Raw genomic sequence first — 26,923 nt, forward strand, 5'->3', positions numbered from 1 at the left:
GTCCTCATCTAGTGGTGGTTCTGGAGCTGCTCTTGTACTTTGTGATCTCCTTATGGGAAACTCAACCTGCCTCCTCCCTTGTGGCTGTGGCTGTGCAGATCCATTACCACTACCACCACCTCCTGCTCTAGATGGACCAGCTCCTCCCTTAGAATCTATGTGTCTATCGTGCTCCTTATTGATGTAGATTGAAGCATGAAGAAGACCCCCAACAAAAAGGTACTATTCACTTGAACAATATCCCGAGACACTGTTCACACAAACACTGTTCACATTAACAATTATTTGGTGGTTGATATGGAGTATGGACTGCTGGCTTAGAGGAGTTGATTTTTGGTGTTATTCTATTTCTAGTTGTAAACCTAATTGGGAATCCTAGTTCTCCTTTGAGTCTTTTTCCTTTGTTATTTCACTTTCCTAGTTAGTTTAGGTTACCCTATTAGTTAAGGATTGGGTTAGGCCTTTCCTTTTTAGTGTTTGAGTATTTTTGAGTCTTTTATATAAGGTTGTAAGGGGGCAAAGAATGGTACACGAATTTTGATATTAATGAAAAACTTTTGCTGCTCTTTTTCTCCATTGAAGATTTGTCTTGTGTTTGATCAAGACTGGTGGGATCGGTGTTTGATCCGATTGACACCTTGCGGTGGGAAGTTCGGGTGGTTCGTTGCTAGGATTGGTGTTTGATCCAATCGATACCTTGCGGTGTGAAGCCCAAGTGGTTCTTTTGAAGCTCTACATTCAAATTCTAGTTCAAGATTAGATTTTTATTCAAGAATCTCATTCAGACAAGCTGCTGTCCAGGAAATTCTGCAACTATAGTATGTTTAAATTATCCCTAACCCCTACCCTTTTTTCTTCTAACCTTCCATACATCCAATCCCTAGATTTCCCCTTTTTGTTTTCACCTTTTCCAAGACCTAAATTCTGCCCAGACCAAACCAACCATCAAAACAACCCCAATTTTGGATCGAATTCTCCCCTCATCCATTGGGAAACTAGATCCAAGTTGCAGCCCAAATTGACCATCCTAAACCCTAGAAATCCATCTTTTCCTCTTTTCAAAAACCCAAACCCTAAACCTTGCCGCCGATCCATTCCAAATCACTTTTATCCATAAAAGTTTAACGTAAAGACTCCCCTACATCAACTTAGCCTAACCGTACCACCAAACCCTAGGTCCCATTAAACCATAACCCTAATTAGACCAAAATACCTATTTTTGACCTAATTATATTATCTGTTCAAATGAGATCCTGGTTATTGGCTCCTAGTTGGATCCCTTCCAATCTAGGACTACGTTACTTATGAAGAGTGGCTCTGCTTCTAGCCTTTGCCCACCGAAAATCTCTAGAGTCTGCCTTTGGCTGCACATCATAATGTAAGGTTAAATCACGAATGATCTAACCCCAGGCAGGATCTTGATCTCAATCAATAATCTTCAGATTAAGGGAACAAATCAGCAAATAAACAGAAGATAGAAGAGAAGATGGAGGGATAGAAGGGTAATGGGGATAGAGGGCTGTCTCAGCCATGGGCCTCTCACCCTCAACTCTCTCAATTGATCTCTCAGCCTTTCTCAGGATAATGGTTTTGATCTAATGGCATTGTTGTCATTGTTGGCAACTTGGTGGACAGCAGTGGTGTAAGGAATGTGCTAAGCTTGTCTGCAAGTTGGGAATATGGAACACCGTGTGAGCCTAAAAAAAAATGAAGGCAGGATTCGATCCCAGGATGTTTCAAAAACAGGTCACAGCCCTTACGAGCTGGTATGATGCAGAATTATCACCAAACTGGGCTTCTTTTATTAGGAATAAGTCTAGGGTTGGGATATATATATATATATATATATATATATATTGGGCCTTTGATCCCAAGGGTTTTCTATGTAATAGGCCACTTTAATGGGCCTAAAATATGGGTATATAGGTTGCATACGGGATTAACCCTATATTTAGTTTTATTTTCATGTTTTTAATGTTTTAAATTGAACCGGTCCAAAGCTGGTTTGAACCAGTGGTTCAATTTAAGTGATTTTATTAGTGTTTCTTTTAGTTGTTTAGTTGGGCTGGATTAAGACTCTATTTTGAGTCTATTTCAGTTTCCTAGTCAGTTTAAGTTACCTAGTAGGTTAAGGAATGGGTTAGGCATTTCCTTTTTAGTGTCTAAGTCTAATTTTGAGTCTTCTATATAAGTTTGTAAGGGAGGCCAGCATTGAATACAAATTTGATTAATAAAAATTAGCTTTATGCTTGCTGCCATTGTTGCTGCTGTTTTACTCTTCTGAGTGTGCATCCTTTTGGTTATATCAAGGTGGAAAGGGATCAGTGGAATTCGATGAACTACTTACGCCGTGACGGCTGGGAGGATCTTCTTCAATTCGAAGGTGGTTCTATCCTTCACATCTGTTCAAGATGCTGCCAGTGGAATCTCCAATAAGTTTGACACCCAATTTCTTCTTCTAATCCTCTAATCCTTCCCCCCAATCAATCCCCTTTGTTTTTGGTTTGAATCCCTTAATCCCTAATTCATCTAGAACCTGTCCAGCCATACCCTTTCATCCATCTCACTCCCCTCACTGCCATTAACACTCGACCAACTCACTTTCTCCAGATTCCATCTCTAAACCCTGGATTCTAAAAACTCCCAATTTTTACAAGGCCTCTAACCCGAAACCCTAGATTTCCAACTTCATCCAAATCAAACCAAACTTACATTAATAGACTCTTAAAAACCTGCACATCATTACCGAATAAAACCCTAGCTCAAAACCCTAATCCTAACCCGAATTCTGTCCCAATCGGCCAACATAGTTAAAATTCTTGATTTACCTGGTTCCTAGTAGGATCCTATCCTATCTAGGACTACATTAGCTGGTATGGCTATCTGATGTAGGTCCAAGCACTAGGAAGAAGAAGAAGCCATGACTTGGCTGTTTTTGTGTTTTTGTTGGAGCCTTTCTTTTCCCATACTTAGTTTTTTTTTAGTGTTTTAGTTATTAGGGGTAAACCAGTCTTTTCCCCTTTTAATTATTTAAGTTGCTGCTTAGTTTATTTCCCCTCCACGATTTTATTAGAGGGATGATTTGTTATTTGTTTAAACTTGCACTCAGATTTAGAGTACAAGTCTGCTGTTTTGTAACTCGGACTCAGATTAGGAATTATCAGTCCTAATCTGACTAGGATTTGGGCTCAGCCCTGGCTATAAATAAAACCCAACGTGGGAGGCTCCCCCACAGTTCATTATTACAATTTGAAGCTTCTTAGCCCTGTTGCTACTGCTGCTGCTCTTTGTGAGTGTATGTCCTTGTGGATCTCAAGGTGGTATAGGGTGGGTGGATTCCTACGACTCCTTGCATCGTAAAGATCGGGAGGTTCCTTCAAGATATCAGGCTGCTGCCATTGTTTCTGCAATACAGTAAGTTTGAACCTGCACTTTGCTTTAAAACCTTCTTCTACCCAGCCATTATCCTTCCATTAGACCTAATCCACATTCCCCTCCATCCATCAAACCCTAATATCCATTAAATCTGCAACTCTTACCTCAACTAGGATTCCCTCATAACTACAGATCTGGCCATCAATTTCGAATCATACTTCCAGCCTATATCCCCCACACCTCTCCCTACACTCGACCTTAAACCCAGTCCATAATCCCCACTATATCCCCTCCATTCCTCCACTCCATTAAACCTAAAACCTGAACTCTATTCTGTCCAGGATTGCAGAATTTTAGAACCTTCCCAAACCCTGTTATTTATATGCCATTAAAGTACCCTTGGTCTGCACATTAAAACCCCATAAACCCCATTACCATTATCCAATCCTAACCCTAGTTTTGCCCTAAATTAGTGAACCCTAATCCGATCGGCCAACCCTTGTGTGTGATCTCATTACCCTGGCTCCTAGTGGGACTACTCCTATCTAGGACTACATCAAATTGGTATCAGAGCCATGGCTGAACATGGCACCCTTGCTGTTGACCCAACGCAGCCACCCCCACCCGATTCCCTTGCTGCAATTATGACTATGTTACAGAAAATTTCAACAGAACAGCAAGCTCTTGGTGATCGAATGTTGGCAATGGAACAAAGGCAAGCTGTGCCTCTTGTAAACAACCCTCTATATGTAGAGGAGGATAGATTCCAAGATCATTCTGAGGTACATGGAACTCTGGGAAGGGATGAATATCGTAGAGATCATCCCAGACGTCGCAGGGACCACAAAGATCATTCCAGACACGACAGAGATTACAGGGACCGACGTAGACCTGACAGAGTTGACTACAGAGAAGATAGGGACAGAACTACAGATGCACCTCGAAGACCTAACTTTGAGGAATACATGAGATCCTACTTCACTGGAGATGAAGCTACTAATATGAGGTACGATACACAGAAGGTCAAACTAGAGCTAAAGGAATATAATGGGCATGGTGATCCACAGGTGTTCTATGACTGGCTTGCTGCCCTGGATGATTATTTTGATTGGTATGACTTGCCTGAAGATCGAAAGATGAGATTGGCACGTACCAAACTGGTTGGCCCTGCCTGAGAATGGTGGCAAAAGACAGAGAGAGACATGGAACGCGTAGGTGATGCACCTACTAACTGGGAGGACATGAAGTATGACTTGAAGGAGAAATATTTGCCTAGACATTACAGAACCCAGATGCAAGATCAACTTAACTCCCTACGGCAAGGGACTATGACTGTATCCGAGTATATGCAGAAGTTCGATTCTCTTTCTTCTCGTACTGATACCAGAGAAAGTGCTACTCAGATGTTGTCTCGATTTCAGCAGGGATTGAGATCAGATATTATTAGGGCTATTGGAGTTGCTGATGTTCTGGACATCAAGGATTGTTTTGAGAAAGCCCTAAAGGCTGAAGACCTCTTGAATACCAATAGAAGGTTTGGCTCCACTGCTGTCGACACCAGGAAATCTTTTCCAGCATCCAGACCAACTAATGGTTACAATAGAGTTAACAACATCACTGTTGGTTCTACATGGACAGTCGACTCTACTGGCTGCTCTTCTCGTGTAGACAAGGGCAAAGCCCCAATGACCAACAGTGAACCACACACATGCTATCACTGCAATGAAAAGGGGCATTATGCTAAGGATTGCCCACAAAAACATAGGCCGATTCATGTAGCTGAGAGGGATGAAGAAAACCCTGATGATATTGATGAACAAGGTATTTATGCATTACCCCCTGCTGATGATGATGATGGGACTGCTTACTTTGATGACCTGGGTGATGAATTTGAAGATACCCGAGGTATTCATGTGGTAGCATGTATATTGAGTGCTGAAACTAAGGGTGAAAATTGGCGACGTAGTTGCATCTTCTATACTCGCATCATAGTTGTCATGGCGTTGGAGAAGCCTGCATGGCGACCTACGCCATGGCGTCCCTCTTTGATTTCTTCTTCCTCTCTCTCTTTCCCTCTTCGATTTCTTCTTTATTTCTTCTTTCCCTCTTCGATTTCTCCTTTCCCTCTTCGATTTCTCCTCTCCCTCTTCGATTTCTTCTTTATTTCTTCTATCCCTCTTTGATTTCTTCTTCCTGTCTCTCTGTCTCTATTTTGCAACTAAGAAGTCGCCAGATCTGATTACAAGAATTAAATACTCCTTGCTTAGTTGATTTCTGTGATGAGTTCTTGCTGGAATTGATAGAACATGATGTGGCGATGCTTTGCCTGAAGGTTTTAGACTGAACCGAGAAGAGTTGAAGGAGTTATCTCCTTCGTACTTTGCCTTTTTCCGTCCCAGGCTGAAGTCGTAAGGTTGAAGATAACCATAAATCCGATTGTGGGTTATTACAAACCCTTATTTTTGCCTTTTTCCTGAAGTACCCTTCTCTTCTTTTATTCCCCTTTGTCCATACTTTACACATCCCTCCAAGTTTACCCTTAGTCATTAAATCAAAACCCTGTTATGCCCTTTCTTAGATTTTGCTTAATTACAAGATTGCCATCCTTAAAACTTGAGAAACAATAGAGAAAAAATAAAACATGGCTTGAGTATACATCTATTAGACCATTAAAAATAGAGAAAATAAAAAATAAAACATGGTTGACATGCTCGCCATGGCAACGCCATGGTGGGCAACATGTCGATATATCGACGTGACACCCCTCCATCGACTTGGATCGCCGTGACGCCGTGACAACTATGACTCGCATGCGAGCGGGCGAACGCACTGCCCAGATAATTGTTGATAGTGGCAGCTGTGTTAATGTTGTTTCTGAAGACCTAGTGAAGAAGGCAAATCTGAAGTTTGAAAAACATCCAATGCCATACAAAGTCTCCTTATTGAATGGGAATAAACTAGATGTGAACAAGAGATGCTATGTTCCCTTATAGGCCCAACAATATTCAGAGGAAATTTGATGTGACATCATCCCGATGAGAATGACTGATGTTCTATTGGGAAGACCAGGGCCATACAACAATGATGTTGTTCTCCTGGGAAGAAAAAACCAGTGTGTGTTTCAACATAAAGGAAAGTAGATCACGTGGTACCCCCTTAATTTGCCTGAAGAGGTACGTAAACGCCGTATCATGCGCACCAATCAGAAGGGGACAGAATCTGGAAATCACTTGTTAGCTGTCCCACAAAGAGAGTTTGAACAAACCAGCCATGATACAGGCTTGGTTCTTGCCGTGGTGACTCAAGAAGTTGCTGCCCAGTTCGAAGTGAAACTTACACAGCCCATCAAGGATTTATTATAGGATTTCTCAGGTGTGGTGGCAGAAGAACTGCCCAACAAGCTGCCCCCATTGAGAGACATTCAACATGCCATCGATTTGGTACCTGGTGCTATGTTACCAAATCTGCCCGCCTACAGGATGAGTCCTATAGAGCATGAAGAGCTTAATAAGCAAGTTGGAGAGCTGCTCCAAAAGGGGTTTGATATCTGTGAAAATCAGAGAAGAGAAGAAGAAGAAGAAGAGAAGAAGAAGAGAAGAAAAGAAGAAAGAAGAGTTGCAGCCGTAATCATTCAATCTATTCAATAGAGAGACAAAAGAATATATATACATGGGTATAGGGTAAGGGTAAAAAGACGAAAAAAGGCGTCATAATTGGGGCTTAAGGAATCTCGTGATTAGCACTAGGCACTAATCACAAGATCTTGTTTGGACCCCACGACAGCACTCTAACACTCCCCCTCAAGCTGGAGCATATATATCAATCATGCCCACCTTGTTACAAATATACTCTATCCTCCCATTACCCAATGATTTAGTAAATACATCTACAAGCTGCTCTCCAGTTCTGATATGGCTTGGAAGAATCACTCCACTCTGCATCTTTTCCCGAACAAAATGGCAATCAATTTCAATGTGCTTCGTCCTCTCGTGGAACACAGGATTGGAAGCAATATGAATTGATGCTTGATTATCACACCATAATTGCATGGGAGTTGGAACCTTGAACCGCAACTCAGACAATAGCTGTTGTATCCACATTAATTCACATGTTACTTGTGCCATAGCTCTGTATTCTGACTCAGCACTGGAACGAGCCACAACACTCTGCTTCTTGCTCTTCCATGAAACCAGATTTCCTCCAACAAATGTGCAGTACCCAGTAGTCGAGCTCCTGTCAGTTGGGGATCCTGCCCAATCCGCATCTTAAAACCCTTCAACTCTACTATGCCCATGATCTTGATACACAATTCCTCTACCTGGAGCCTTTTTGAGATACCTTAGAATGCGTACAACTGCATCCCAATGAGATGTCCGAGGAGAGGAAAGAAACTGACTGACCACACTCACTGGAAAAGCAATATCAGGTCGAGTAACTGTTAAATAATTCAACTTACCCACCAACCTTCTATATTTCTCAGGATCATCAAGGGCATCTCCCCCTTCGGCCACAAGTCTCACATTCTAATCCATGGGTGTGTCAATCGGCTTAGATCCAAGCATACCTATCTCAGTAAGTAAATCCAACACATACTTTCGCTGTGATAGAAAAACTCCTTTCCGAGACTGTGCCACTTCAATTCCCAAAAAATATTTTAACTTCCTTAAGTCCTTGGTCTAAAATTTCTGTTGAAGGTATGACTTCAACTCTGTTATACCAACTGAATCATCACCAGTGATGATAATATCATCAACGTACACAATCAGAAAAATCCTCCCTGCATTTGACTGTCTATAAAAGAATGAGTGATCACTCCCACACCTGGACATGCCAAAGGCCAGAACAACTTCAGTAAATCTGCCAAACCAAGCACGAGGAGATTGTTTGAGCCCATATAATGATTTTTTTAATTTACACACCATTCCAGACTCCCCCTGAGCAACAAACCCTGGTGGTTGCTCCATATAAAACTCCTCCTGTAGAGTCCCATGTAAGAACGCATTCTTAACATCAAGCTGGAATAAAGGCCAATGATATACGGCTGCAAGTGATATCAAAATACGAACATAAGTAAGTTTGGCCACCGGGGAGAATGTATCTAAGTAGTCTTTACCATACACCTGTGCATACCCCTTAGCTACGAGCCTCGCCTTCAAGCAAGCAAGGGAACCATCTGGATTAACCTTCACTGCATATACCCTTTGACAACCGATGGCTGTTTTCCCTGGACGCAGCGGTACAATATCCCAAGTATCATTCACCTTTAATGCCAATAACTCTTCCTCCATAGCTGTCCTCCAGCCAGGATTAGATAATGCCTCTGTCATAGACTTAGGAAGGGGATGGGCCTCAACAGTAGATAAAAAGGAACGAAATGGAGAAGATAAAGAAGAATAAGAAACAAATCTGGAAATTAGATGTTGAGTACAACTACGGGTACCTTTCCGTTTAGCAATTGGAATGTCGAGATCAGAAACAACAGGTTCAACTGAAGGGGTAGCCGTGGTAGGATCTGCAGCAGAAGAAGACGTGATAGAGTCGGTGAGAACAGGAGGGGCAGCAACTACTTGTGGGCGACGAACATAGACTTTGGTTGGCGGCAATCCCTGTGTAGGAGCTGGTTGTGTGGGAGCAGGAGTTTGAATTACATACACCGGGAAGTCATCATCCAACTCAGAGACGTTCACTGGATCAACATGGTATGGCGTCGATTCAAAAAAGGAGACATCAGCTGTAATAAAATACTTCCGCAAGGGTGGAGAAAAACAGCGGTACCCCTTTTGGGTACGGGAATAGCCAAGAAACATACACTTAATTGCTTTAGGATCCAACTTAGACAGACCAGGTGTATGATTACGAACAAAGCATGTACAACCAAAAATACGAGGCGGCAAAACAAACAATGGCTCAGTTGGAAACAATAAGGAATGAGGAATTTCGCCTCGCAAGACAGATGAAGGCATACGGTTAATAAGGTAGCACGCAGTTAATACAGCATCAGCCCAAAAATGTTTGGGAACCTTCATCTTAAACAACAGGGAACGGGTTACCTCCATTAAGTGACGATTTTTCCTTTCTGCCACACCGTTTTGTTGTGGTGTGTCAGAACAGGAAGACTGGTGGACCATACCATACTGTACCATAAATGTAGAAAAGGGAGTAGAGAAGTACTCTTTGGCATTATCACTACGAAGAATTTTCACAGTCACACCAAACTGAGTCTGAATTTCAGAGACAAACGTACAAAAGATAGAAAATAATTTAGATATATTTTTCATTAAATATAACCAAATAATCATTGAATAGTCATCAACAAAGGTAACAAAGTATTTAAAACCCAAATTTGATACGACAGGACATGGACCCCACACATCAGAATGGACCAAAGAAAAGGGAGAAACAGACCGCTTATTGACTCTAGGGGGATAACTCACACGGTGGAGTTTCCCAAACTGACAAGACTCACACTCAAGACTAGAAAGAGAGCGAAAACTAGAATCTAACTTCTTAAGACTTTCCAAGGACAGATGACTAAGTCGACAATGAATTTGATGATGTGAAGCACCACTGGAACAAGCAACTAACTGAGATCCATCAAGCAGATATAGCCCCCTTGGCTCACGGCCTCTACCAATCGTTTTCTTCGTAGCAAGATCCTGAAAAACACAAGAATCGGGATAAAATGTCACTGAACAATTAAAAGTATTGGTTAATTTACTTACTGACATAAGATTGAATGGAAAATTCGGAAGGTAGAGAACGGAAGACAGGGATAATGAAGTGTTAGGATGAACAGTCCCAGTGCCCTTAACCTTGGCTAAAGATCCATCGACTAATGTAACATTGGATGATGATGCAGACAAAGAAGAAAAGATACCTGACATGTGGTCCGATGCCCCTGAATCAATGATCCAGAGACGAGAAGCAGCGGAAAGGCATGCAGTGGCATTACCTGTCTTAACCAAAGTAGCAGTGGAAGAAGTCGGCTGTGAAATCTGAAACTGGTTGTACCGTGCATACTCTGCATCAGACATAACAATCACCTTACCCTCAGAAGGTTGAGACTGAGGGGCTGAATCACTACTTGCTGCAGAATTAGCAAACTGCTGCTGTCCAGGCTTTCCATGAAGCTTCCAACAAAATCTCTGGATATGGCCAGGTTGACCACAATGGTGACATGTCCGGACAGCAGCTGACCCATCAGAAGAGGCATTAGACTGCCCATAACCTTGGCTGTTACTGGGCTGAAATGCACCACGGCCTATACTACGACCACCTCCACGACCAGCCCCACGTCCATGGCTTCCCCCACGGTAACTACCATCTCCACGGCCACCTCCACTGGCTGCATTTTGGGAAACCAAAGCTGAACTATCAACTACTGGTGTGGAGTCACGAGAACTCTCACGAGATACTCGAAGGACACGAGCAAACGTATCTGTGAGTGAGGCAATGTGTTCACTTCCAAGGATTTGTGGTCGGACAGATTCATACTCCTGCCCGAGCCCTCCCAAAAAGCCCATAACAGCCAACTGTTCTCTTTGGATTTGCATCTGCTTCACATCCGAAGAAATGGGAAGAAGGGCATTCAATTCTTCATACAGTCACTTAAAATCAGCGAAATATTGAGTGATAGAACGCCCCTTTCTCTCAGTTCTGTAAAACTCATGTGACAACTTGTAAATCCTTGACAAATTATTTTGGCCCGATTAAAGAACTCCCAAGTAGTCCCATAAATCTTTAACAGTGTCAATATGAGTGACCAAATCCACAACATGATTCTCCATCGAGTTTAACATCTGTCCAAGAATTCGGGCATCGGCCGTCTCCTAAGTTGCATCATCTGCTGGTTTGGGTCCTGTCAAGTGTAGCTGCTGATTTTGCCCAGTCAAAACAAGCTTCACAATTTTTCTCCATTGCTGAAAATTTGTAATGCCTTCAAGCTTCTTCTCTGTGATTCGATTGGAAGATGAGGACACTACCTCAGTAACCACTGCACTACTTTTATCTTCATCACCCATGTTGTCTTCTCACAATAAAATTTCAGAAATCAAGGAATACCAAACACACCTTCAATAGATGATACCACCAATCGAATCACCAAAAAATCACCCACGGCTTCAACAACTACTGCTCCAATAGGTACTGCCACCAATCAAGTCCAAAAACATCACTCATGGCTTCAAGAACTGTTGCTCAAACATACATCGAGCCTCCCAAAGACATCAGTCCACCAATATAGCACTCAAACAATCACAAACATCATCACAAACACACCAGAATCTGCTTTTAATTATGAAATAGCAGATTTACATCATACACTCCCAAATAACAATCAACCAATACCCAAAAATAATTGCAGGGGTGAAAATCACCCCCCTTTCTAAGACCGAGAGCCTCTGGTGGTGTTAACCAGGTATCGCAGAGAAGAAAAGAAAAGAAAACTAAAGAAAAAAGAAGAAGGGGCTTGTGCAGATCTGTACCAGGCCTAGAAACTTGGCTTTGATACCATGATATCTGTGAAAATCAGAGAAGAAAAGAAGAAAGAAGAGTTGCAACCGTAATCATTCAATCTATTCAATAGAGAGACAAAAGAATATATATACATGGGTATAGGGTAAGGGTAAAAAGACGAAAAAAGGCCTCATAATTGGGGCTTAAGGAATCTCGTGATACGAGATCCTGTTTGGACCCCACGACAACACTCTAACAGGGTTCATTGAAGAAAGCCTAAGTCCTTGTGCTGTTCCAGCCTTGTTGAAACCAAAGAAAGATGGTTCGTGGCGCATGTGCGTGGATAGCAGAGCTATCAACAATATTACCATCAAGTATAGGTTCCAATTCTTAGGCTTGATGATATGCTAGACATGCTGTCCGGTTCTAGGATCTTCTCCAAGATCGATCTTCAAAGTGGGTACCATCAGATTCGCATCCGGCCTGGAGACGAATGGAAGACAGCCTTCAAGACAAAAAATGGACTGTTCGAGTGGAAGGTCATGCCCTTTGGCCTGACGAATGCACCTAGCACAATCATGAGAGTCATGACACAGGTACCTCGTCTTTTCATCGGTAAATTTCTAGTTGTTTATTTTGATGACATTTTGGTGTATAACAAGCACCCAGATGACCATATAGACCACCTGAAACAAGTTCTAAGAGTACTCCGGCAAGAGAAGCTGTTTATTAACTTAAAGAAGTGCTCCTTCATGCTGCCCAAGGTTGTTTTCCTTGGTTTTATAATCTCTTCAAAGGGTGTTGAAGCTGATCCAGAAAAGGTCCGAAGCATTGTTGAATGGCCTCCTCCGACGTCATTCACTGAAGTACGAAGCTTTCACGGTTTGGCATCCTTCTACAGGCAGATTTGTTTGCAATTTTAGTGCCATCATGGCACCCACAACCGAATGCACCAAGTAGAGTAAGGGCAAATTCGAATGGACAGCTGCAGCTCACAAAGCTTTCCAGGTGATTAAGAGGAGAATGACTGAAGCTCCAGTGCTACGCCTGCCCAATTTTGACCATATATTCGAAGTTGCTACTGATGCTTCCCATATTGGTCTAGGTGGAGTTCTTATGCAGAATGGGCATCCCATTGCCTTCCACAGTGAAAAACTTAATGATGCCAAGACTCGGTACTCTACCTATGACATAGAGCTTTATGCTGTTGTTTAGGTCTTGCGACATTGGAGACACTATCTTATTGGCAAAGAATTTGTCCTGTACACTGATCATGAGGCACTCAAGCACCTCCATTCACAGAAGTCCATTAGCACCAAGCATGCTAAATGGGTTGCTTATCTACAGGATTTCAATTTTGCTCTCAAATACAAGTCTGGAAGGGAGAACACAGTGGCTGATGCACTGAGTAGAAAAGTCCTGACCCGGAACACTTTTTCAGCCCATGCACTTAGCATTGAGCAAATCAGAGAAGAGTATGCTAATGACAAGGACTACATCACTATCACCTTCAGTTATAGACCAAAGTGAAGAAATGAAATATAGTCAATATATTTGAAACTAATACTTAGGGGGCAGTAGCTTGGTATGAGGGTAGAAGTTCAGGCTTCTGGTGAAGACACAGGTTTGAGTTTGAGGGCAGCACATAGTGAGAAAAGCCGAAGGTTAAGATCAACTACAGTTTACAGTTCCCAGTTGTCATGCTGGGTTATGGCCATAGGGTTATGGCCCCTTATGGCCAACTTAAGGGACAATCTCGTGAGAAATGCTTTCACAATTTGACATAGTGGCATTATTTGCATGTCTACTTTTGTCATTCTGGGTCTGTGTTTGGATTTTGTGAATGGTCATGCTTTTGTTATGCTTCTTATCCTTTGTTTTTTTTGGTGTTGTGGGTGACCCCATCTCACATGTTACCATTGAGACACTCATCCAATTGGTACATAAAAAATAACAATCAGAAATTGAGAGACCTGACGTAGAATTGATTGAATTCTAGGTAATAAGTTGTGGGGTTGAGTGATATGTGAAATTATTTCATCAGACTTATGGGATCACCCTCAATCTGGTGGTTCTTTATGAGGTTCAACTAGTGAATGAGTGATCAATCCTGCTTATCTTAAGGGCACACCCAGTGCATGAAGCTTCTGCCATTGCGGGGTCTGGGAGAGGGGTCATAATGTACGGAGCCTTACCCCCGCTTCGCAGAGAGGCTGTTTCCCAACTCGAATCCGGGACCACTAGGTCTCAATGGAGCAACCTTACCGTTGCGCTGAGGTTTGCCTTCAATCCTGCTTATCTATTTATAATTTGATGCTTAACCTTTTGAGTTGGGAGTAGCATTTTTAAATTTAGTATGGATTTGCGCCAAACCCCTTACTTAAAGTGGTGGATGGGAAAGGAATATTTATTAGTAAACCTAGTATATTGTTCCTCAAGAGTCTCATATCGAATTGTTTTGTATTGTGAGTTCCCATCTTCCCAAAAACAGGGTGTACACCATGCACAAGGCTCCCATTTTTGCAGGTCTAGGGAGGGTCATAATGTATGCAGTCTTACCCCCGCTTTACGGAGAGGCTGTTTCCCGACTTGAACCCGTGACCGCTAGGTCGCAATGGAGCAACCTTACTGTTGCATCGTGGTCCACCCTGAGTTCCCTGCTTCCCTAGTTTTAATAAATCTGAACCTTTTGATTAAAAAGAAAAAGGTGCATCAAATTGGATTCTCCTTCTAATGAGAGGAAAGATGCAAAACTATATAAAGGGTATTTGTTGATTATATTGTTTTATGTCTGTGCTTTTCTTGTCATTCAACAGTTTCTGTTGTCTTGGTTCTACTAAAATTTTGAGTTAATTATGGATGTACTGTTCTGTGACTTTTAAAGTGCAGTACCGGATGCCTGAAGCCTATGATCAAGAAGGTGGTGTAAATCAGGAGAAGAGGTTTTCTGCAGCTCTACAGCATTATAGGTCAGTTGGCCTTGGGAGTTACACTGTATCAACCCACTTATCTAGGCATTCCATGCTTCATCTAGAGTCCTCTTAGGAAGGAGGAGGTTATGAACTTTATATTCTGCAAGATACCCTTTGTTTGTTTTAACTCTGCTCTTTTTTGTTTCTCAATTTTCTGTGATAGGGACCTTAGTTCAGGAGATAAGATGAACCCATTTGCTGAGCAGGAGGCATGGGAGGAGAATCAGATTGGTAACTTCTCATTTCTAGCATTCTTTTGTTTTTGTTTATTTTTTAATAACTGGGTCAAGGTCATTGTATCCTGTTAATTTCATTGTCTTTCAGGAAAGGCAACCTTGAAGTTTGGTTCAAAAGATAAAAAACAAAAATCTGATGATTATCAGTAAGTTTTAGTGGTTGATGTACTTCCTTTGTATGTTTGTGTTGTAATATTTCTTACCTGTCACTGATTTGTCATTTTGTGAATTTCCATTGACTATGGCAAATAGGTTTAGTCAGTTTAAAGTTACTTAGACTCTCTTTGGTATGATTTGTATTTGTATTTATTATCTATTTTAAAAAAATCATTTGTGACAATGAATTATGACCTAGAACTTTGAAATGCAGTGTGGCACTTATGCCCAGACACACAGGGGCACAAAATTACCACCCCGCCCCCATGAAAGGTGGAAATCCACCTCTGTTGATGCTTCCGTGAGCACTCCCATTGGCCACCACGCTGATACAGGGGTCTCACTACCTTTCAAGGAACCCTCTCCCATATATTACATAACCCTAAAACTTTTATTAGAATCTAAAGCATACTTGAACAAAAGATTCCTGGTCATCCTCATCCCCCAACCCTACTCCCACTTCTACTGGACCTTTTACCAACACATCATGAAGTACAAAGAGAAATAACTTTGTCAGTTCCGTGAGAACCTCGTGTCAAATCATATGGATGAGTAAGCAATCATGCACATCACAATTGGAAAAGAAACCATCACTTTCTTTGTCGCATACACCTATGGTTTGTAGATTGTATCATTGTAATTGATTGGATGAGTCTCACATGTCTGCAAAACTTGAAATAGGTTTAACATGTTTCACTTGAGCAACTACACGTTTTGGTAACACTTACACATTGTAGCCAAATGGGGGAAGAGAGTTATAAAAAAATAAAAAATACACAAGTTCATCAAAAAGAGTCTTTAACAAAACCATACTAAACAGTTAAATGGAAAATAAAAATATATAATAGACACATTTTTTTTTTATCATCAATATTGATAAGCTTCTCTAATTTGATTTGCAATTTGTGTTCGATATGCTTCCCATTGTTGTTGTTGCGTACCACCTACCACATTTGCAAAATTCACAACATCCTCATCGTCATTATCATTATCGCTGTCTTCCCATTCATCATTGAACATTCCCCTCTTTGTTTTTTCAAAAAGCCAATCCGATGCCGCTTGCTTTCTAATAAATTTGTGTATGGCTACACAAGCAATCACAATCAAAACTTGTGTCTTGAAATCATTGAAGGTGGAAAAGTAGGATAAGTAGGATACTTGAATTTGAAGTTTGGACCTACATAAATAACACAAAGTGATGTAAATGTCAGAAGCCAAAATAAGAGATCAGAATATCAATTTCTCAATAAAAAAAAATGATGGGAGAATTACAACCCACCAAGGCTGAAAATTTTATTTTGCACTTAAACGTCAAAGACTGACTAGATAAGGATTTTGCAGTAATATGAATCATAAATTATATAAATTCAAAGGTTCAAGTTCAGCATATCAACAGAGAGGGAGATTAGACTACTTGGAATTTGGAATCATAAGCCATGGATAAGCTAGATTGTGGAAATCATTAATAAAAATTATTAAAATGATATTAAAGAGAAATTAAGCACTAAACTGGAAAAAGCCAACACTCCTTGCATAAGTATTCAAGGAATACATTTAACTATTTATTACATTTTAATAAGTATTGGCAGGGAAACACCACATACCATGTAACAAGACATTGCCTAGCTAAAAAAAGACTTGCTAGACTACAATTAATGCCATGGGAGTTATGTACAAAGAAATTATAAAATAAACTCTTTGAGGTTTCTGGAAATGAAAGTAAAATGACTCTGTGATGTAGAAAACAAGCATACATGCTGCTCTTATATCCAAAGCCTATGTTAATATAAATCAAAGTACGTACATTTATAGATTCAACTGTAGACTATAGTAAGCTACAATAAGGAAGCATCCAATAGTAGTAGCATATTCTAAAAGGACTCCAGAACATGCTCACATTATCAACATAGGCAATTATTCTCAAGTCGACTCAGATGGTTACATAATTTGGTTATGCATTCCTAGCAAATAGTTACATAGATGGCATGAGTCTCTAGAATTTCGAGGCAACGCAACTGATAAAGGCAAGAAATAAACACCATAGTAATAACATAATATCATGATCTGCTTACAAGCACCCAACCATAGTTGTCACGGCGTCACGGCGATCCAAGTCGGTGGAAGGGTGTCACGTCGATATATCGACATGTTGCCCGCCATGGCGTTGCCATGGCGAGCATGTCGACCATGTTTAATTTTTTATTTTCTCTATTTTTAATGTCATTGAGTATGCTATAATATATGTCCTAGAACATCAAAAATCAACATGAAAGTGTACTACACTACTACTAATATACTATGCCACTATGATTTAATTCATGAAAGTGTAACTAATATCCATTAGTGTATATGAAAGTATGAAAAATTGAAAATATAGATAACCTATCAAATAATTGCAAGCAATAGTAAAAATCAAATGATAAGCTAACCTGTTTACTGAAGCTTGATAGCAATAGTCTTTCTTCAGTGTGTGTGATTTGGAGCAAAACAACCTGAACAAAGTAATAGGTATATATTAATATATATGAATTTGATGAAAGAGGAGAGGAAATTATGTATTCAAAAGCAAAAAAATAATTTAAGATAGATAACTGAATATAGTAATCAAAGATCAAATTATTAAAGTCAAGTAATCAACCAAATATGGATAACTTTAAGTCCTTAACTAATCTTCAAAGATCAAAGTTTAAAGTTCAAACTTCAAACTTCAAAGTTTAAACAATCCATAATCATAATATCCAAAAGGACCAAAACTAATTAATTATCATATTCATCTAAAAGATCCGCATTTGGCAGATTTTCTTGTCGTGGCTCTTCGACACCAACATAGTCATCTACGACATTCTCGTCATTCACATCATCTTTCATCTTCATCAGTCATCAACATCGCAATCCTTGAGCTACCTCTTCTCTAGCATGTCCGCGTGAATATGTCACATCGGCTCGAGGTTGATGCTTGAGTTCTCCTTTCGGATGGGGCTTATCATGCCCCATTGTTACCAACATCATCCCCGTGAGATCATCATTGGGATGGACTAAATCTTCCCAGAACCATCCACTACTAGACTAATCCAACTCATCAAGAATTAGTGGATAATATGTTTTGTTTTGCCTTTCACGTCTCTTGAAACCTTTCGTGAGGGTATTATATTGAACATAGACTAGATTATTCAACGGAGAATGTTCCAGTCTATTCCTCTTTTTGGTATGAATCTGAATTCATAAACAAGAGAGAACAAAAAAGTCATTTTTCAATAAAAATACATAACAAAAGTGAAAAAAAAGTCTAAAAAATAAATTAAAAGTAAATGTAATCATGTAAGTTAATACTTAATACTTACAAACTCAATGTGCTCGTTGGCCGCAACTAGAAGAAGAGCAACAAAGGCCTAGTATCGTCGTGCAAGCTTTGAAAGCTCAAAAGCACGACCTCCATTTGTACTCCACCAAGTAACTATAAAAATATAATAAAAAAACTGAATTAATAGTAATACATCATAGACATAGTAGCATACAACGTAGGTACAAACTAAAAATACTAAGTTACTTACTAGGATTTATGGTTGTCCGTTGTCTAATCGCCATATCCCTCCTGAAACAACCCTTGAATATCTATAATCATCAATTTGCAAAGTTATCTTGTCTTGTATAGCAGGGTCAACTACCAATCTGGTCATGACATCAACCAATGAGATGTGTAGATTGGCAATCAGTTCGCCATTTTCATTTTCCTTGAACATGAAAAATTTTCCGGGATTAAGAAATAGTGCGGCTCCATACAATGGACGCTCCATCTGACACTCCCAACGCCTATCAATGATACTTATAATTTTCTTCCACAACCGTTCTTTATGTGCTAAATGTTCACGTATTTTCTTTTTTGCCTCTTCCATAGCAACATAAACTTCAGGCATTGCAGGCCTCTCATCACCATCAACAATCCTCAAAACAACAATAAGTGGCTTCGATGCTCTAATAAAATCCTCCACAGTGTTCCAAAATGGTACAGCAAACACCGTTTCTTCCACTTTCTTTCCAGCCTCTGTCTTTGACAAATTAGAACCCTTCCACTCATCAGAAATAAACAAATGCTTCAATGCATCCTTATGCCTAACTAAGCTCTGATATGTCAAACAAGCAGTTGCAAATCTAGTAACTGCAGCTCTCACAAGATCCTTTTGTCCAGTTCTTTTCCTCATTGCATCAAGAAGACATGTGTGCCTATAGATGAAGGTGGTTATTTTTTTTGCCTTACCTATCACATTCTTAAAGTCTTTCAGACCACCTATATCCTCCAACATCAAGTCTAGGCAATGGGCTGCACAAGGAGTCCAGTATAGCCTTCTTCTCTTTTCCATAAGCATCTTACCAGCCAACTTATAATTTGAAGCATTGTCAGTCACAACTTGAATGACATAGTCCTCACTAATCTCATCAATTTTGCTATCAAGCAATTCAAATAGCATTTGTGCACTTTGAACCATACCAGATGCATCAATAGATCCCATGAAATAAGTCCCCTCTGGACAGTTAACTAGAAAATTAATTAAGTGCCTTCCTCATTTATCTGTCCATCCATCAGACATAAGAGTGCACCCATACTGCTTCCAATACTCTTCATATTTTTTCTTCATCTTTGCAGTTTCATTCACAGCATTTCTTAACAATGGCACTCTCACTTGATGATATGAAGGTGGAATATATCCAGAACCATATTGTGCAATAGACTCACACATCACCTCAAAGGTCCTTGCCTTAATAGCATTGAATGGGATACCTTGCTGATACATCCACTTAGCAATGTGATTATCAACTCTGGCTTTTTGTTCTGGTGTCCTAAAACGGTTCTCTATAGTAGTCTGAGTAGAACTACTATTATGCTTCTCATTGACTACTTGCTCAGGAGTCCTTCTAACATGAGCATCCATGGGACCCCTTACTTGAGGCTGAGTAACCTTTCTTTTCTTAGCAATTGTCCCAGAGCTAGGAGCCACCCTAGCAGCTGTAGGAGTCTGGGATTGTCCTTCTAGTGTATCTTCTGATTGTACATGCCCTCCAACTTCTACAGCATCATCATCACCATCATCATCATCCAACACTTCTGTAACAGATTTCTTCTTTTTTTTATTTAGAGCTTCCCTCATCACTTGAGAAATAGCATCATTTGTCTTGGTACACTTAGTAACGTCTCCATATCCACCCACCAAATGTTGCTTCAATCTTTTAATCCCACAGCTCATTTCTTTGCCACAAAGGGAGCATTTAACAACATTCTTGTTTGTTAGATCTGGCCAATACCCATATTTCCACCCAGGGTCATTGATTTGGCCTTCCTTGCTGGGTCTTTGCTTGGATCATATCCTGGAGTAGCTCCAGTACTTACAATATTTTCACCCCCACTACTAATTTGTGTAGAACCATCCATTAGTTCAACTATGAAAGAGACTACAAAAGTCACAAAACAAAAATAACAATTAAACTGGTTTTTAGGTTGAACTAAAACACAAAATCAAACTATCAAAGTACTGGTTTTTCTCCTATAACATTAAGTTGAAGGGGGAAAAAAAAAAAACTGAATTATGGACTAATGGAGTTGAATATGTGCTGCTGTTGTGTGTGGCTGTGTGCAGGGCAAGAAGAAAAAAAAATAAAACCCTCTCATTCTCTCTGTCTATGTGGAAGCTCGCAATCGCAAGGCAAGAAGCGGAAAAGCTCAAAACCGAGAGGTTGTGTGCAAGCTCGCAAGTGCAAGGCAACAAGAAGAAAAAAGGAAAAAAAAAAACTGAGAGGTCTGCTGTAAGCAAGCTTGCAAATCGCAAGGCAAGAAGAAGAAAAAAAAAAAAAAGCAGTCATCGTGGTCAGAATCGAATAAATCGCTCCCCCTCTCGCTCTCTCGACTATCTCCCTATACAAGCAGCATGAAGAAGAAAAAAAAAAAAAAAAAAAAAAAAAACCGAGAGGCTCTCTCTGTCTCTCGAGTCTCGACTATCTCCCCGAGTCCCCTGTTCACAGAGATCGAACAAAGAGGTTGCGAAGAGAAAAAAAACCCAAGAGGCCCCCTCTCTCTCGACTATCTCCCACTGTACAAGTAGTTGCGACTTGCGAAGAAGAAAAGAGAAAAATAAAAATAGAAAAACCGAGAGGACTACTCCCCCTCTTCTGTCTCTCAACTCTCTCCCTGTCTTTGTGTGTAACATCAGAATCGCGTATGTGTGGCGTGCAAGACAAGAAGGAAAAAAAAAAACGACACTACTACTATGGCCGGGAGGAGAAGAACTCAAGAAGAAGAAGTTAAGATTAGAAGAAGAAGAGGACTGCTGGGAGGAGAAGAATTGAACTCAAAAATCGAGTTGCAGAGGACTGGGAGGAAGAAGAAGAACCAATTTAAACAAAAATACAAATTACAAAATAATAAAAACTTACTGGAATGGAGTCCTGGAGGTTGCTGACTTGTTGGAGATGTTCGTTACTTCGAAGGAGTGAAGAACTGCTGCTGAGAGTTGCAGGAAGCTTGCCGGAATCTCGTCTCAACTCTCACGAACTCTTCCTCACTTCCTCCGTCTCGACTCTCTGAGGAGAACCTTGAAGTCTCGAACTGTTTAGGCGTTTAGCCTTTTGCGATTTCTATTTCCCCCAAATTATTAGGGTAATATGTTTATTGTTGATAAATTGATAATGTGTATTGTAGGTGTATACTTTTAAGTTACACCTCCAATAGACATTAATAAAAAAGCATCTAAACTATTAAATGGTTTAAAAAAAAATAAATTTAAATCTAACTTTTATATGTACAAATATCGACCGATATGCCAACATATCGTGGTATGGCATCCATGGCGACGCCATGGAAGCCATATCGAACGATATATTTACATCCACCATGGTGTAACTCGATATGCCACCTCTCCCAGCGCCAGGACGCCATGGCAACGCCATGACAACTATGCACCCAACAATAGCAGATTAACAGTAGCCATCATGATTAGACAACAAAAGTACTAGAACAAAATAGAATTGCAGTGAAGAACAGCCCAAATGAGTCACAAACATCTAATCCTATACAGTACCTCAAATGGATGATCTGCAACACCTAATAAGGAAGCATAGGCTCTACAGCTAACACAACATGATTTTGAAGGGAGGGGGGGGGGGAAGCCAAAACAGGGGACCAAAAGCAAGAGAAACTAGATAAAAAAAAAGATTCCCAATTCGACAATTGAAAACTAATAATGCCCGCGAAGAAGACAATTAGGGACCAAAAAGAAGTTATATATATCAGAAACCTAGAAATTGACACAATCAAGAACATACTAAAGGCATTAACGGCCTCGGGATCTAAGAGGGAGTTCCTTTTTGGAGTTGAATCCCTATCATAAAAGCTCAAGCCATTGGACATTCTACCAAATTCCCTTGTTTCTCCAATGGAACATTTTCAACCCTGTGATGCAGATCCTAGCCTCCTCGAATTGAAGAAGCCACCCTAAGCCTAGGGTTTTAGTAGGAGCCTTAGTTTAGTTTATTTCAGTTCTATACTTAGTTTTTGTTTTGTGTTTTTAATTGAACCGGCTTTAATTGGTTGCATCCAATTGGTTCAATTGGTCTAATTTAAGTGAAGTGATCCTATTGGCTAAGAGGTTCTTTTATCCTATTGGTTAGTAGGGAATCTTCTTTTATTTAAGTTGTTTTAAGTTGTCTTAAGTCAGTAGGGGTAGATAAGTCTTTTCTTTTATGTTTTTAAGTTATTTTTAAATTGGTCCACCTCTCCACGATTTAAGTGAGAGATTTGATTTGTAATAGATTTAGGAATAAGGCCTTTGGCCTCTTATTTAATAAGAAATCGTGGGAGAGGCTTCCCACCTAATTATGTTTAAAAAATCGTGCTTTGCTGCTGGCCTTTGCTGCTGCTGCTTCTCTTCTCTGAGAATTGCCTTGTGAGTAATATCAATGTTCCCTTGTGAGTCATATCAAGGGTGAGGGCTGGTGGACTCCGATGACTCCTTGCATCTTGTAGATCGGGAGGTCCTTTTTCTTCTACAAGCTGATTCTACTGGCTGTTTTCAGATCCCCTGCAAAACAAGTAAGTCATTTAAATTTCCTACAACTAACTTGCTGTTTCTCACCTTCTAACCTAGACCTACACTCTCCCAATCAATTCTCATAAACACTAATTATTCTTAAACCAGTCCAGCCTTCATCCTTCATTAATTTTCATCCAAAATCTAACCACAGCCCTTTCACAGCACACCCTACACTCGACCTAACTCCCAGCCCCAGCTATCCATAAAAAACCCTAAATCCCTCCATCACCATTAAAACCCAAGAACCCTAAACCTGCCCAGACCTAACCAGCCTACAGAATTTAACCCTGTTACACTCGAACCTTCCCCATACTGCCCTTATCACTCGGCCAGAACCCCTGTCCAGAATTCCCCCGCCCAACCCTAAATTGATCTCTTTTCCTAAAACCTAAAACCCGAAACCCTAACCCTAGAATTTCAGAATTTTAATTTTCTGTTTAAACCTAGTTAAAACCTATATCATTAGCTTCCTTTTGACCTGCACATCATTACTAAATAAAACCCTAGCTCAAACTCCTACTCCCAACCCTAATTCTGCCCTAATTAGCCTAAGCTGTCCCAATCGGCCAGCCTTTGTATGTGACCCCGTTACCCTGGCTCCTAGTGGGATTACTCCTACCTAGGACTACATCACCCTGATTCCCAATCCTTGGTAAAAAAGAAAGATGATCATAAACCAAACCGTGTAGTGTAACATAATTAATTTTTTTTTTCTTTCATAGGGGACATAAGAGTTCCATGACGTTTAACTAGCGCCTTTAAGAAGTTCCAAAACCCAGACCTATCAAGAAGCAATACAATCAGAAAGAAATAAGATGCCCAAGAGCAGAACAGGAAACAAAAACATTCTCTTCTCCTACTAAAAACCCTACCCATTCGCCTTTAATCCGTGGCTACTTTTCCATTACATTATGATGCTTCAGATCCTAGTTCAACTGGTTGACAGTTTTGGGGAGTAAAATAAGTGGGAACAGAGAACTCCACTCAAAGCCCAGGATCATGTGTAGTGACTACTGTGCTTCACTTTTTTAGCCTGTGTGCTTGTGTCAATATGGATAGTGACATTAGTGTAAAAAACTCTCTCTCTTCCCACAACATTTACTAGTGGAGCAAGCCAAGGACTCTTTGGTGTCTAAGATAGGGAATCTGGTTGAAAAAAAAGCAGAACAAGGGAATCATTTAATGCTCCAATACCTTACAAGTGAATGAGGAGAAGATGTTCCAAAAGACTTCCACCACTCAAATTTGTCAAAATCTCCATTTGGGTTTTTTTTGGTTGGCTTGAAGTTGCAACTCTTGATTTCTGCTTCAAAAGTTCAACTTCCATGCATGCGCTTTCTTGTCCATCCATTAGGTAATGAGTTAGTGAGTTCCTGATATGGTCCAAACTGAATTGTCCTCAATCCTCTTCCTCCCAATAAAACTACTTTTCACCACATAACTTGCCCTTGGCTCTCTCTATGTGAAAATTCAAAGCCAATGTGGTTTTTGGTGGCTCAGCCACCTATGACTATGACAATAACCTAACCTAATCTCCACGTGAGATAGAATCTGTCAATTACCCTTACAAAGTCCCAAAAGGAAAACAAAGGAAGAAAGAAAAGAACACCAAAAGAAAATTACAAGCTCATGGGAAAGACACTTTCATGGCTCCATTTTCAAAAGTCTGAAAAAAGTACTTTCTATTACCATATCTATTCACTGCACATAATCCTGGACTTTTTATGGTGTTCAAGTTTTTGTACCCTACCCTCTGTAAATTTGTATTATGGTTTCTCAATGATAAACCCTAAATAAAATCTCAAACTATATCACACTCTTCTCTGTACGCTTTGTACACTTTCCTTTAGCAAAGAATACAAATGGTTATGCTAAATTTAAATCAAATCAATCACCACTATCACAACATCCAAAACTAATCCTCCATAACCCACTTCATTCTTGAATACCATCAGATGAAACAAAACTGGCAACACAAACCCTAAAATCACACGGCCACACAAATACCAACCTATTATTAGAATAAGTCCAATCAGGATTCCTTTTATTCATCATTGCATATGAAAACAAAGGAGAAAGGTACTAAATTTAAAAATCTCAAAGTCGATAAATTATCTGCAGACACTAGGAGCAACTTTTAATGCCCTAGAACATGTTGGGACTAACAAGTATAATGATGGAGAGAAAAAGCTTTAGAAAACAAAATACTGAGATCAGGAAATAGATCTAAGAAGGCATTAAATAATAAGCGGAGTTCTACTCCAAGATATATATATATATATTTACCCTTTGATTTGGACCAGTTTAAACACATGCTCATTAAAAGACACCGCAAAAATCAGAGTAACTGTTTGTGGCCACAAATCACAAATAGCTCTCAAGCTATTTGTGGTTTTTAATTTGTCATAAATAAAAAAATAATCATTAAAAATTATACCAAACATCTATAAAATAGAAATTAAGTCAAAAAAATACAAATACAAATCATACCAAAGAGAGCCTTAAACAAAAAGATAATTGTATTTGCACCATTTTTATTCATTGATGCATGAATACACATCTTAATCATCTCTGGACTGCTCTCTTTTCTTAGGTATGTGTTTGAGGATCAGATTGAGTTCATCAAAGCATCTGTGATGGAGGGTGACAAGGTGTGTTGACTGCCATAAGCACTTACTATTTCATCCCTCCTCTCCCACCTTTTTCATGAAGATCCATATTGAGATAAGAAAAAACTGTGTATGGACAGTTTGAAGGTGAACTGCCTGAGGAGCAGCTTCAGAAGATGGAGATATCAGCATTACAGAAGCTTCAGGTGTGCATTTCTAATTTGTTCTAGATTTGGTTCGGATGGCTTTCCCCTTGTATGTTTGGAACAGTGTCTGCTTGTTTTTGTTATAATGGTTATGTTTTCCCTTGCCTATTTACCTATTCAGGATGAGAGAAAAACTCTGCCTATCTATACATATCGAGAAAAACTACTCCAAGCTATCCATGAGCATCAGGTTTGTGAAGTTCTTGTTCTTAATTTGTGGTTTTCTCCATTCTTTTCTTGAAATGTTTTTATGAGCATGATGTTGGCGAACATTAATAAAACTACGAATAACACTTTTGGTCCATTTATCCATCTCAACCTTTGATTTAATCTTTTCTTACATCTTCTTGTATGAAGAATGCTGTTTACACAATCCATACTGACTCCCTTCTTCTCCCTCGTTCTGCCTAGGTTCTTGTAATTGTTGGTGAGACTGGATCTGGAAAGACGACTCAGATACCTCAGTATCTTCACGAAGCTGGCTACACAAAACATGGGAAGGTGAGGGTATAAATATATTATTATTGTTATTATTAAGTAGAAATGCATTTTAGTGTAACACTCTTCTTTAGGTTAAAATCTAAAATCTTGTCATTTCACATGTACTCTAAAAACCTTATAATACAATGACTGCTCTTGAGGATGACACGGTAGGCACAATTTCAAAAATCGGGAATCGGATCATTGAATCGTCCATGACTGATCCCGATTCCGGCCAATTCATGCCAAGAAACCCTAGATTCACTGAGTTGTCAGATCTGAGGACTGATTCTAGGGTTCTTAGGACTGATTCCGAATCAGCCGGGGGTGATTTGATCCCCTTTGAAATGTTGATGG

The 26,923-nt window shown here is 39.9% G+C and overlaps 1 protein-coding gene across 1 annotated transcript in view; it reads left to right on the forward strand.

The window, feature by feature from the left end:
• The window catches only part of LOC122656153 (pre-mRNA-splicing factor ATP-dependent RNA helicase DEAH1-like), a 52,286-nt gene that overhangs the window by 13,796 nt on the left and 11,567 nt on the right, over window positions 1–26,923 (forward strand). Inside the window, exons 11-17 of the mRNA XM_043850609.1 lie at window positions 14,719–14,798; window positions 14,965–15,032; window positions 15,126–15,183; window positions 25,865–25,922; window positions 26,021–26,086; window positions 26,208–26,276; window positions 26,498–26,587. Of these exons, the coding sequence (XP_043706544.1) occupies window positions 14,719–14,798; window positions 14,965–15,032; window positions 15,126–15,183; window positions 25,865–25,922; window positions 26,021–26,086; window positions 26,208–26,276; window positions 26,498–26,587 (489 nt within the window). The remainder of the gene's footprint in view (window positions 1–14,718; window positions 14,799–14,964; window positions 15,033–15,125; window positions 15,184–25,864; window positions 25,923–26,020; window positions 26,087–26,207; window positions 26,277–26,497; window positions 26,588–26,923) is intronic.

Source organism: Telopea speciosissima, chromosome 3 (assembly GCF_018873765.1).
Source record: "Telopea speciosissima isolate NSW1024214 ecotype Mountain lineage chromosome 3, Tspe_v1, whole genome shotgun sequence".
Taxonomy (NCBI): domain Eukaryota; kingdom Viridiplantae; phylum Streptophyta; class Magnoliopsida; order Proteales; family Proteaceae; genus Telopea; species Telopea speciosissima.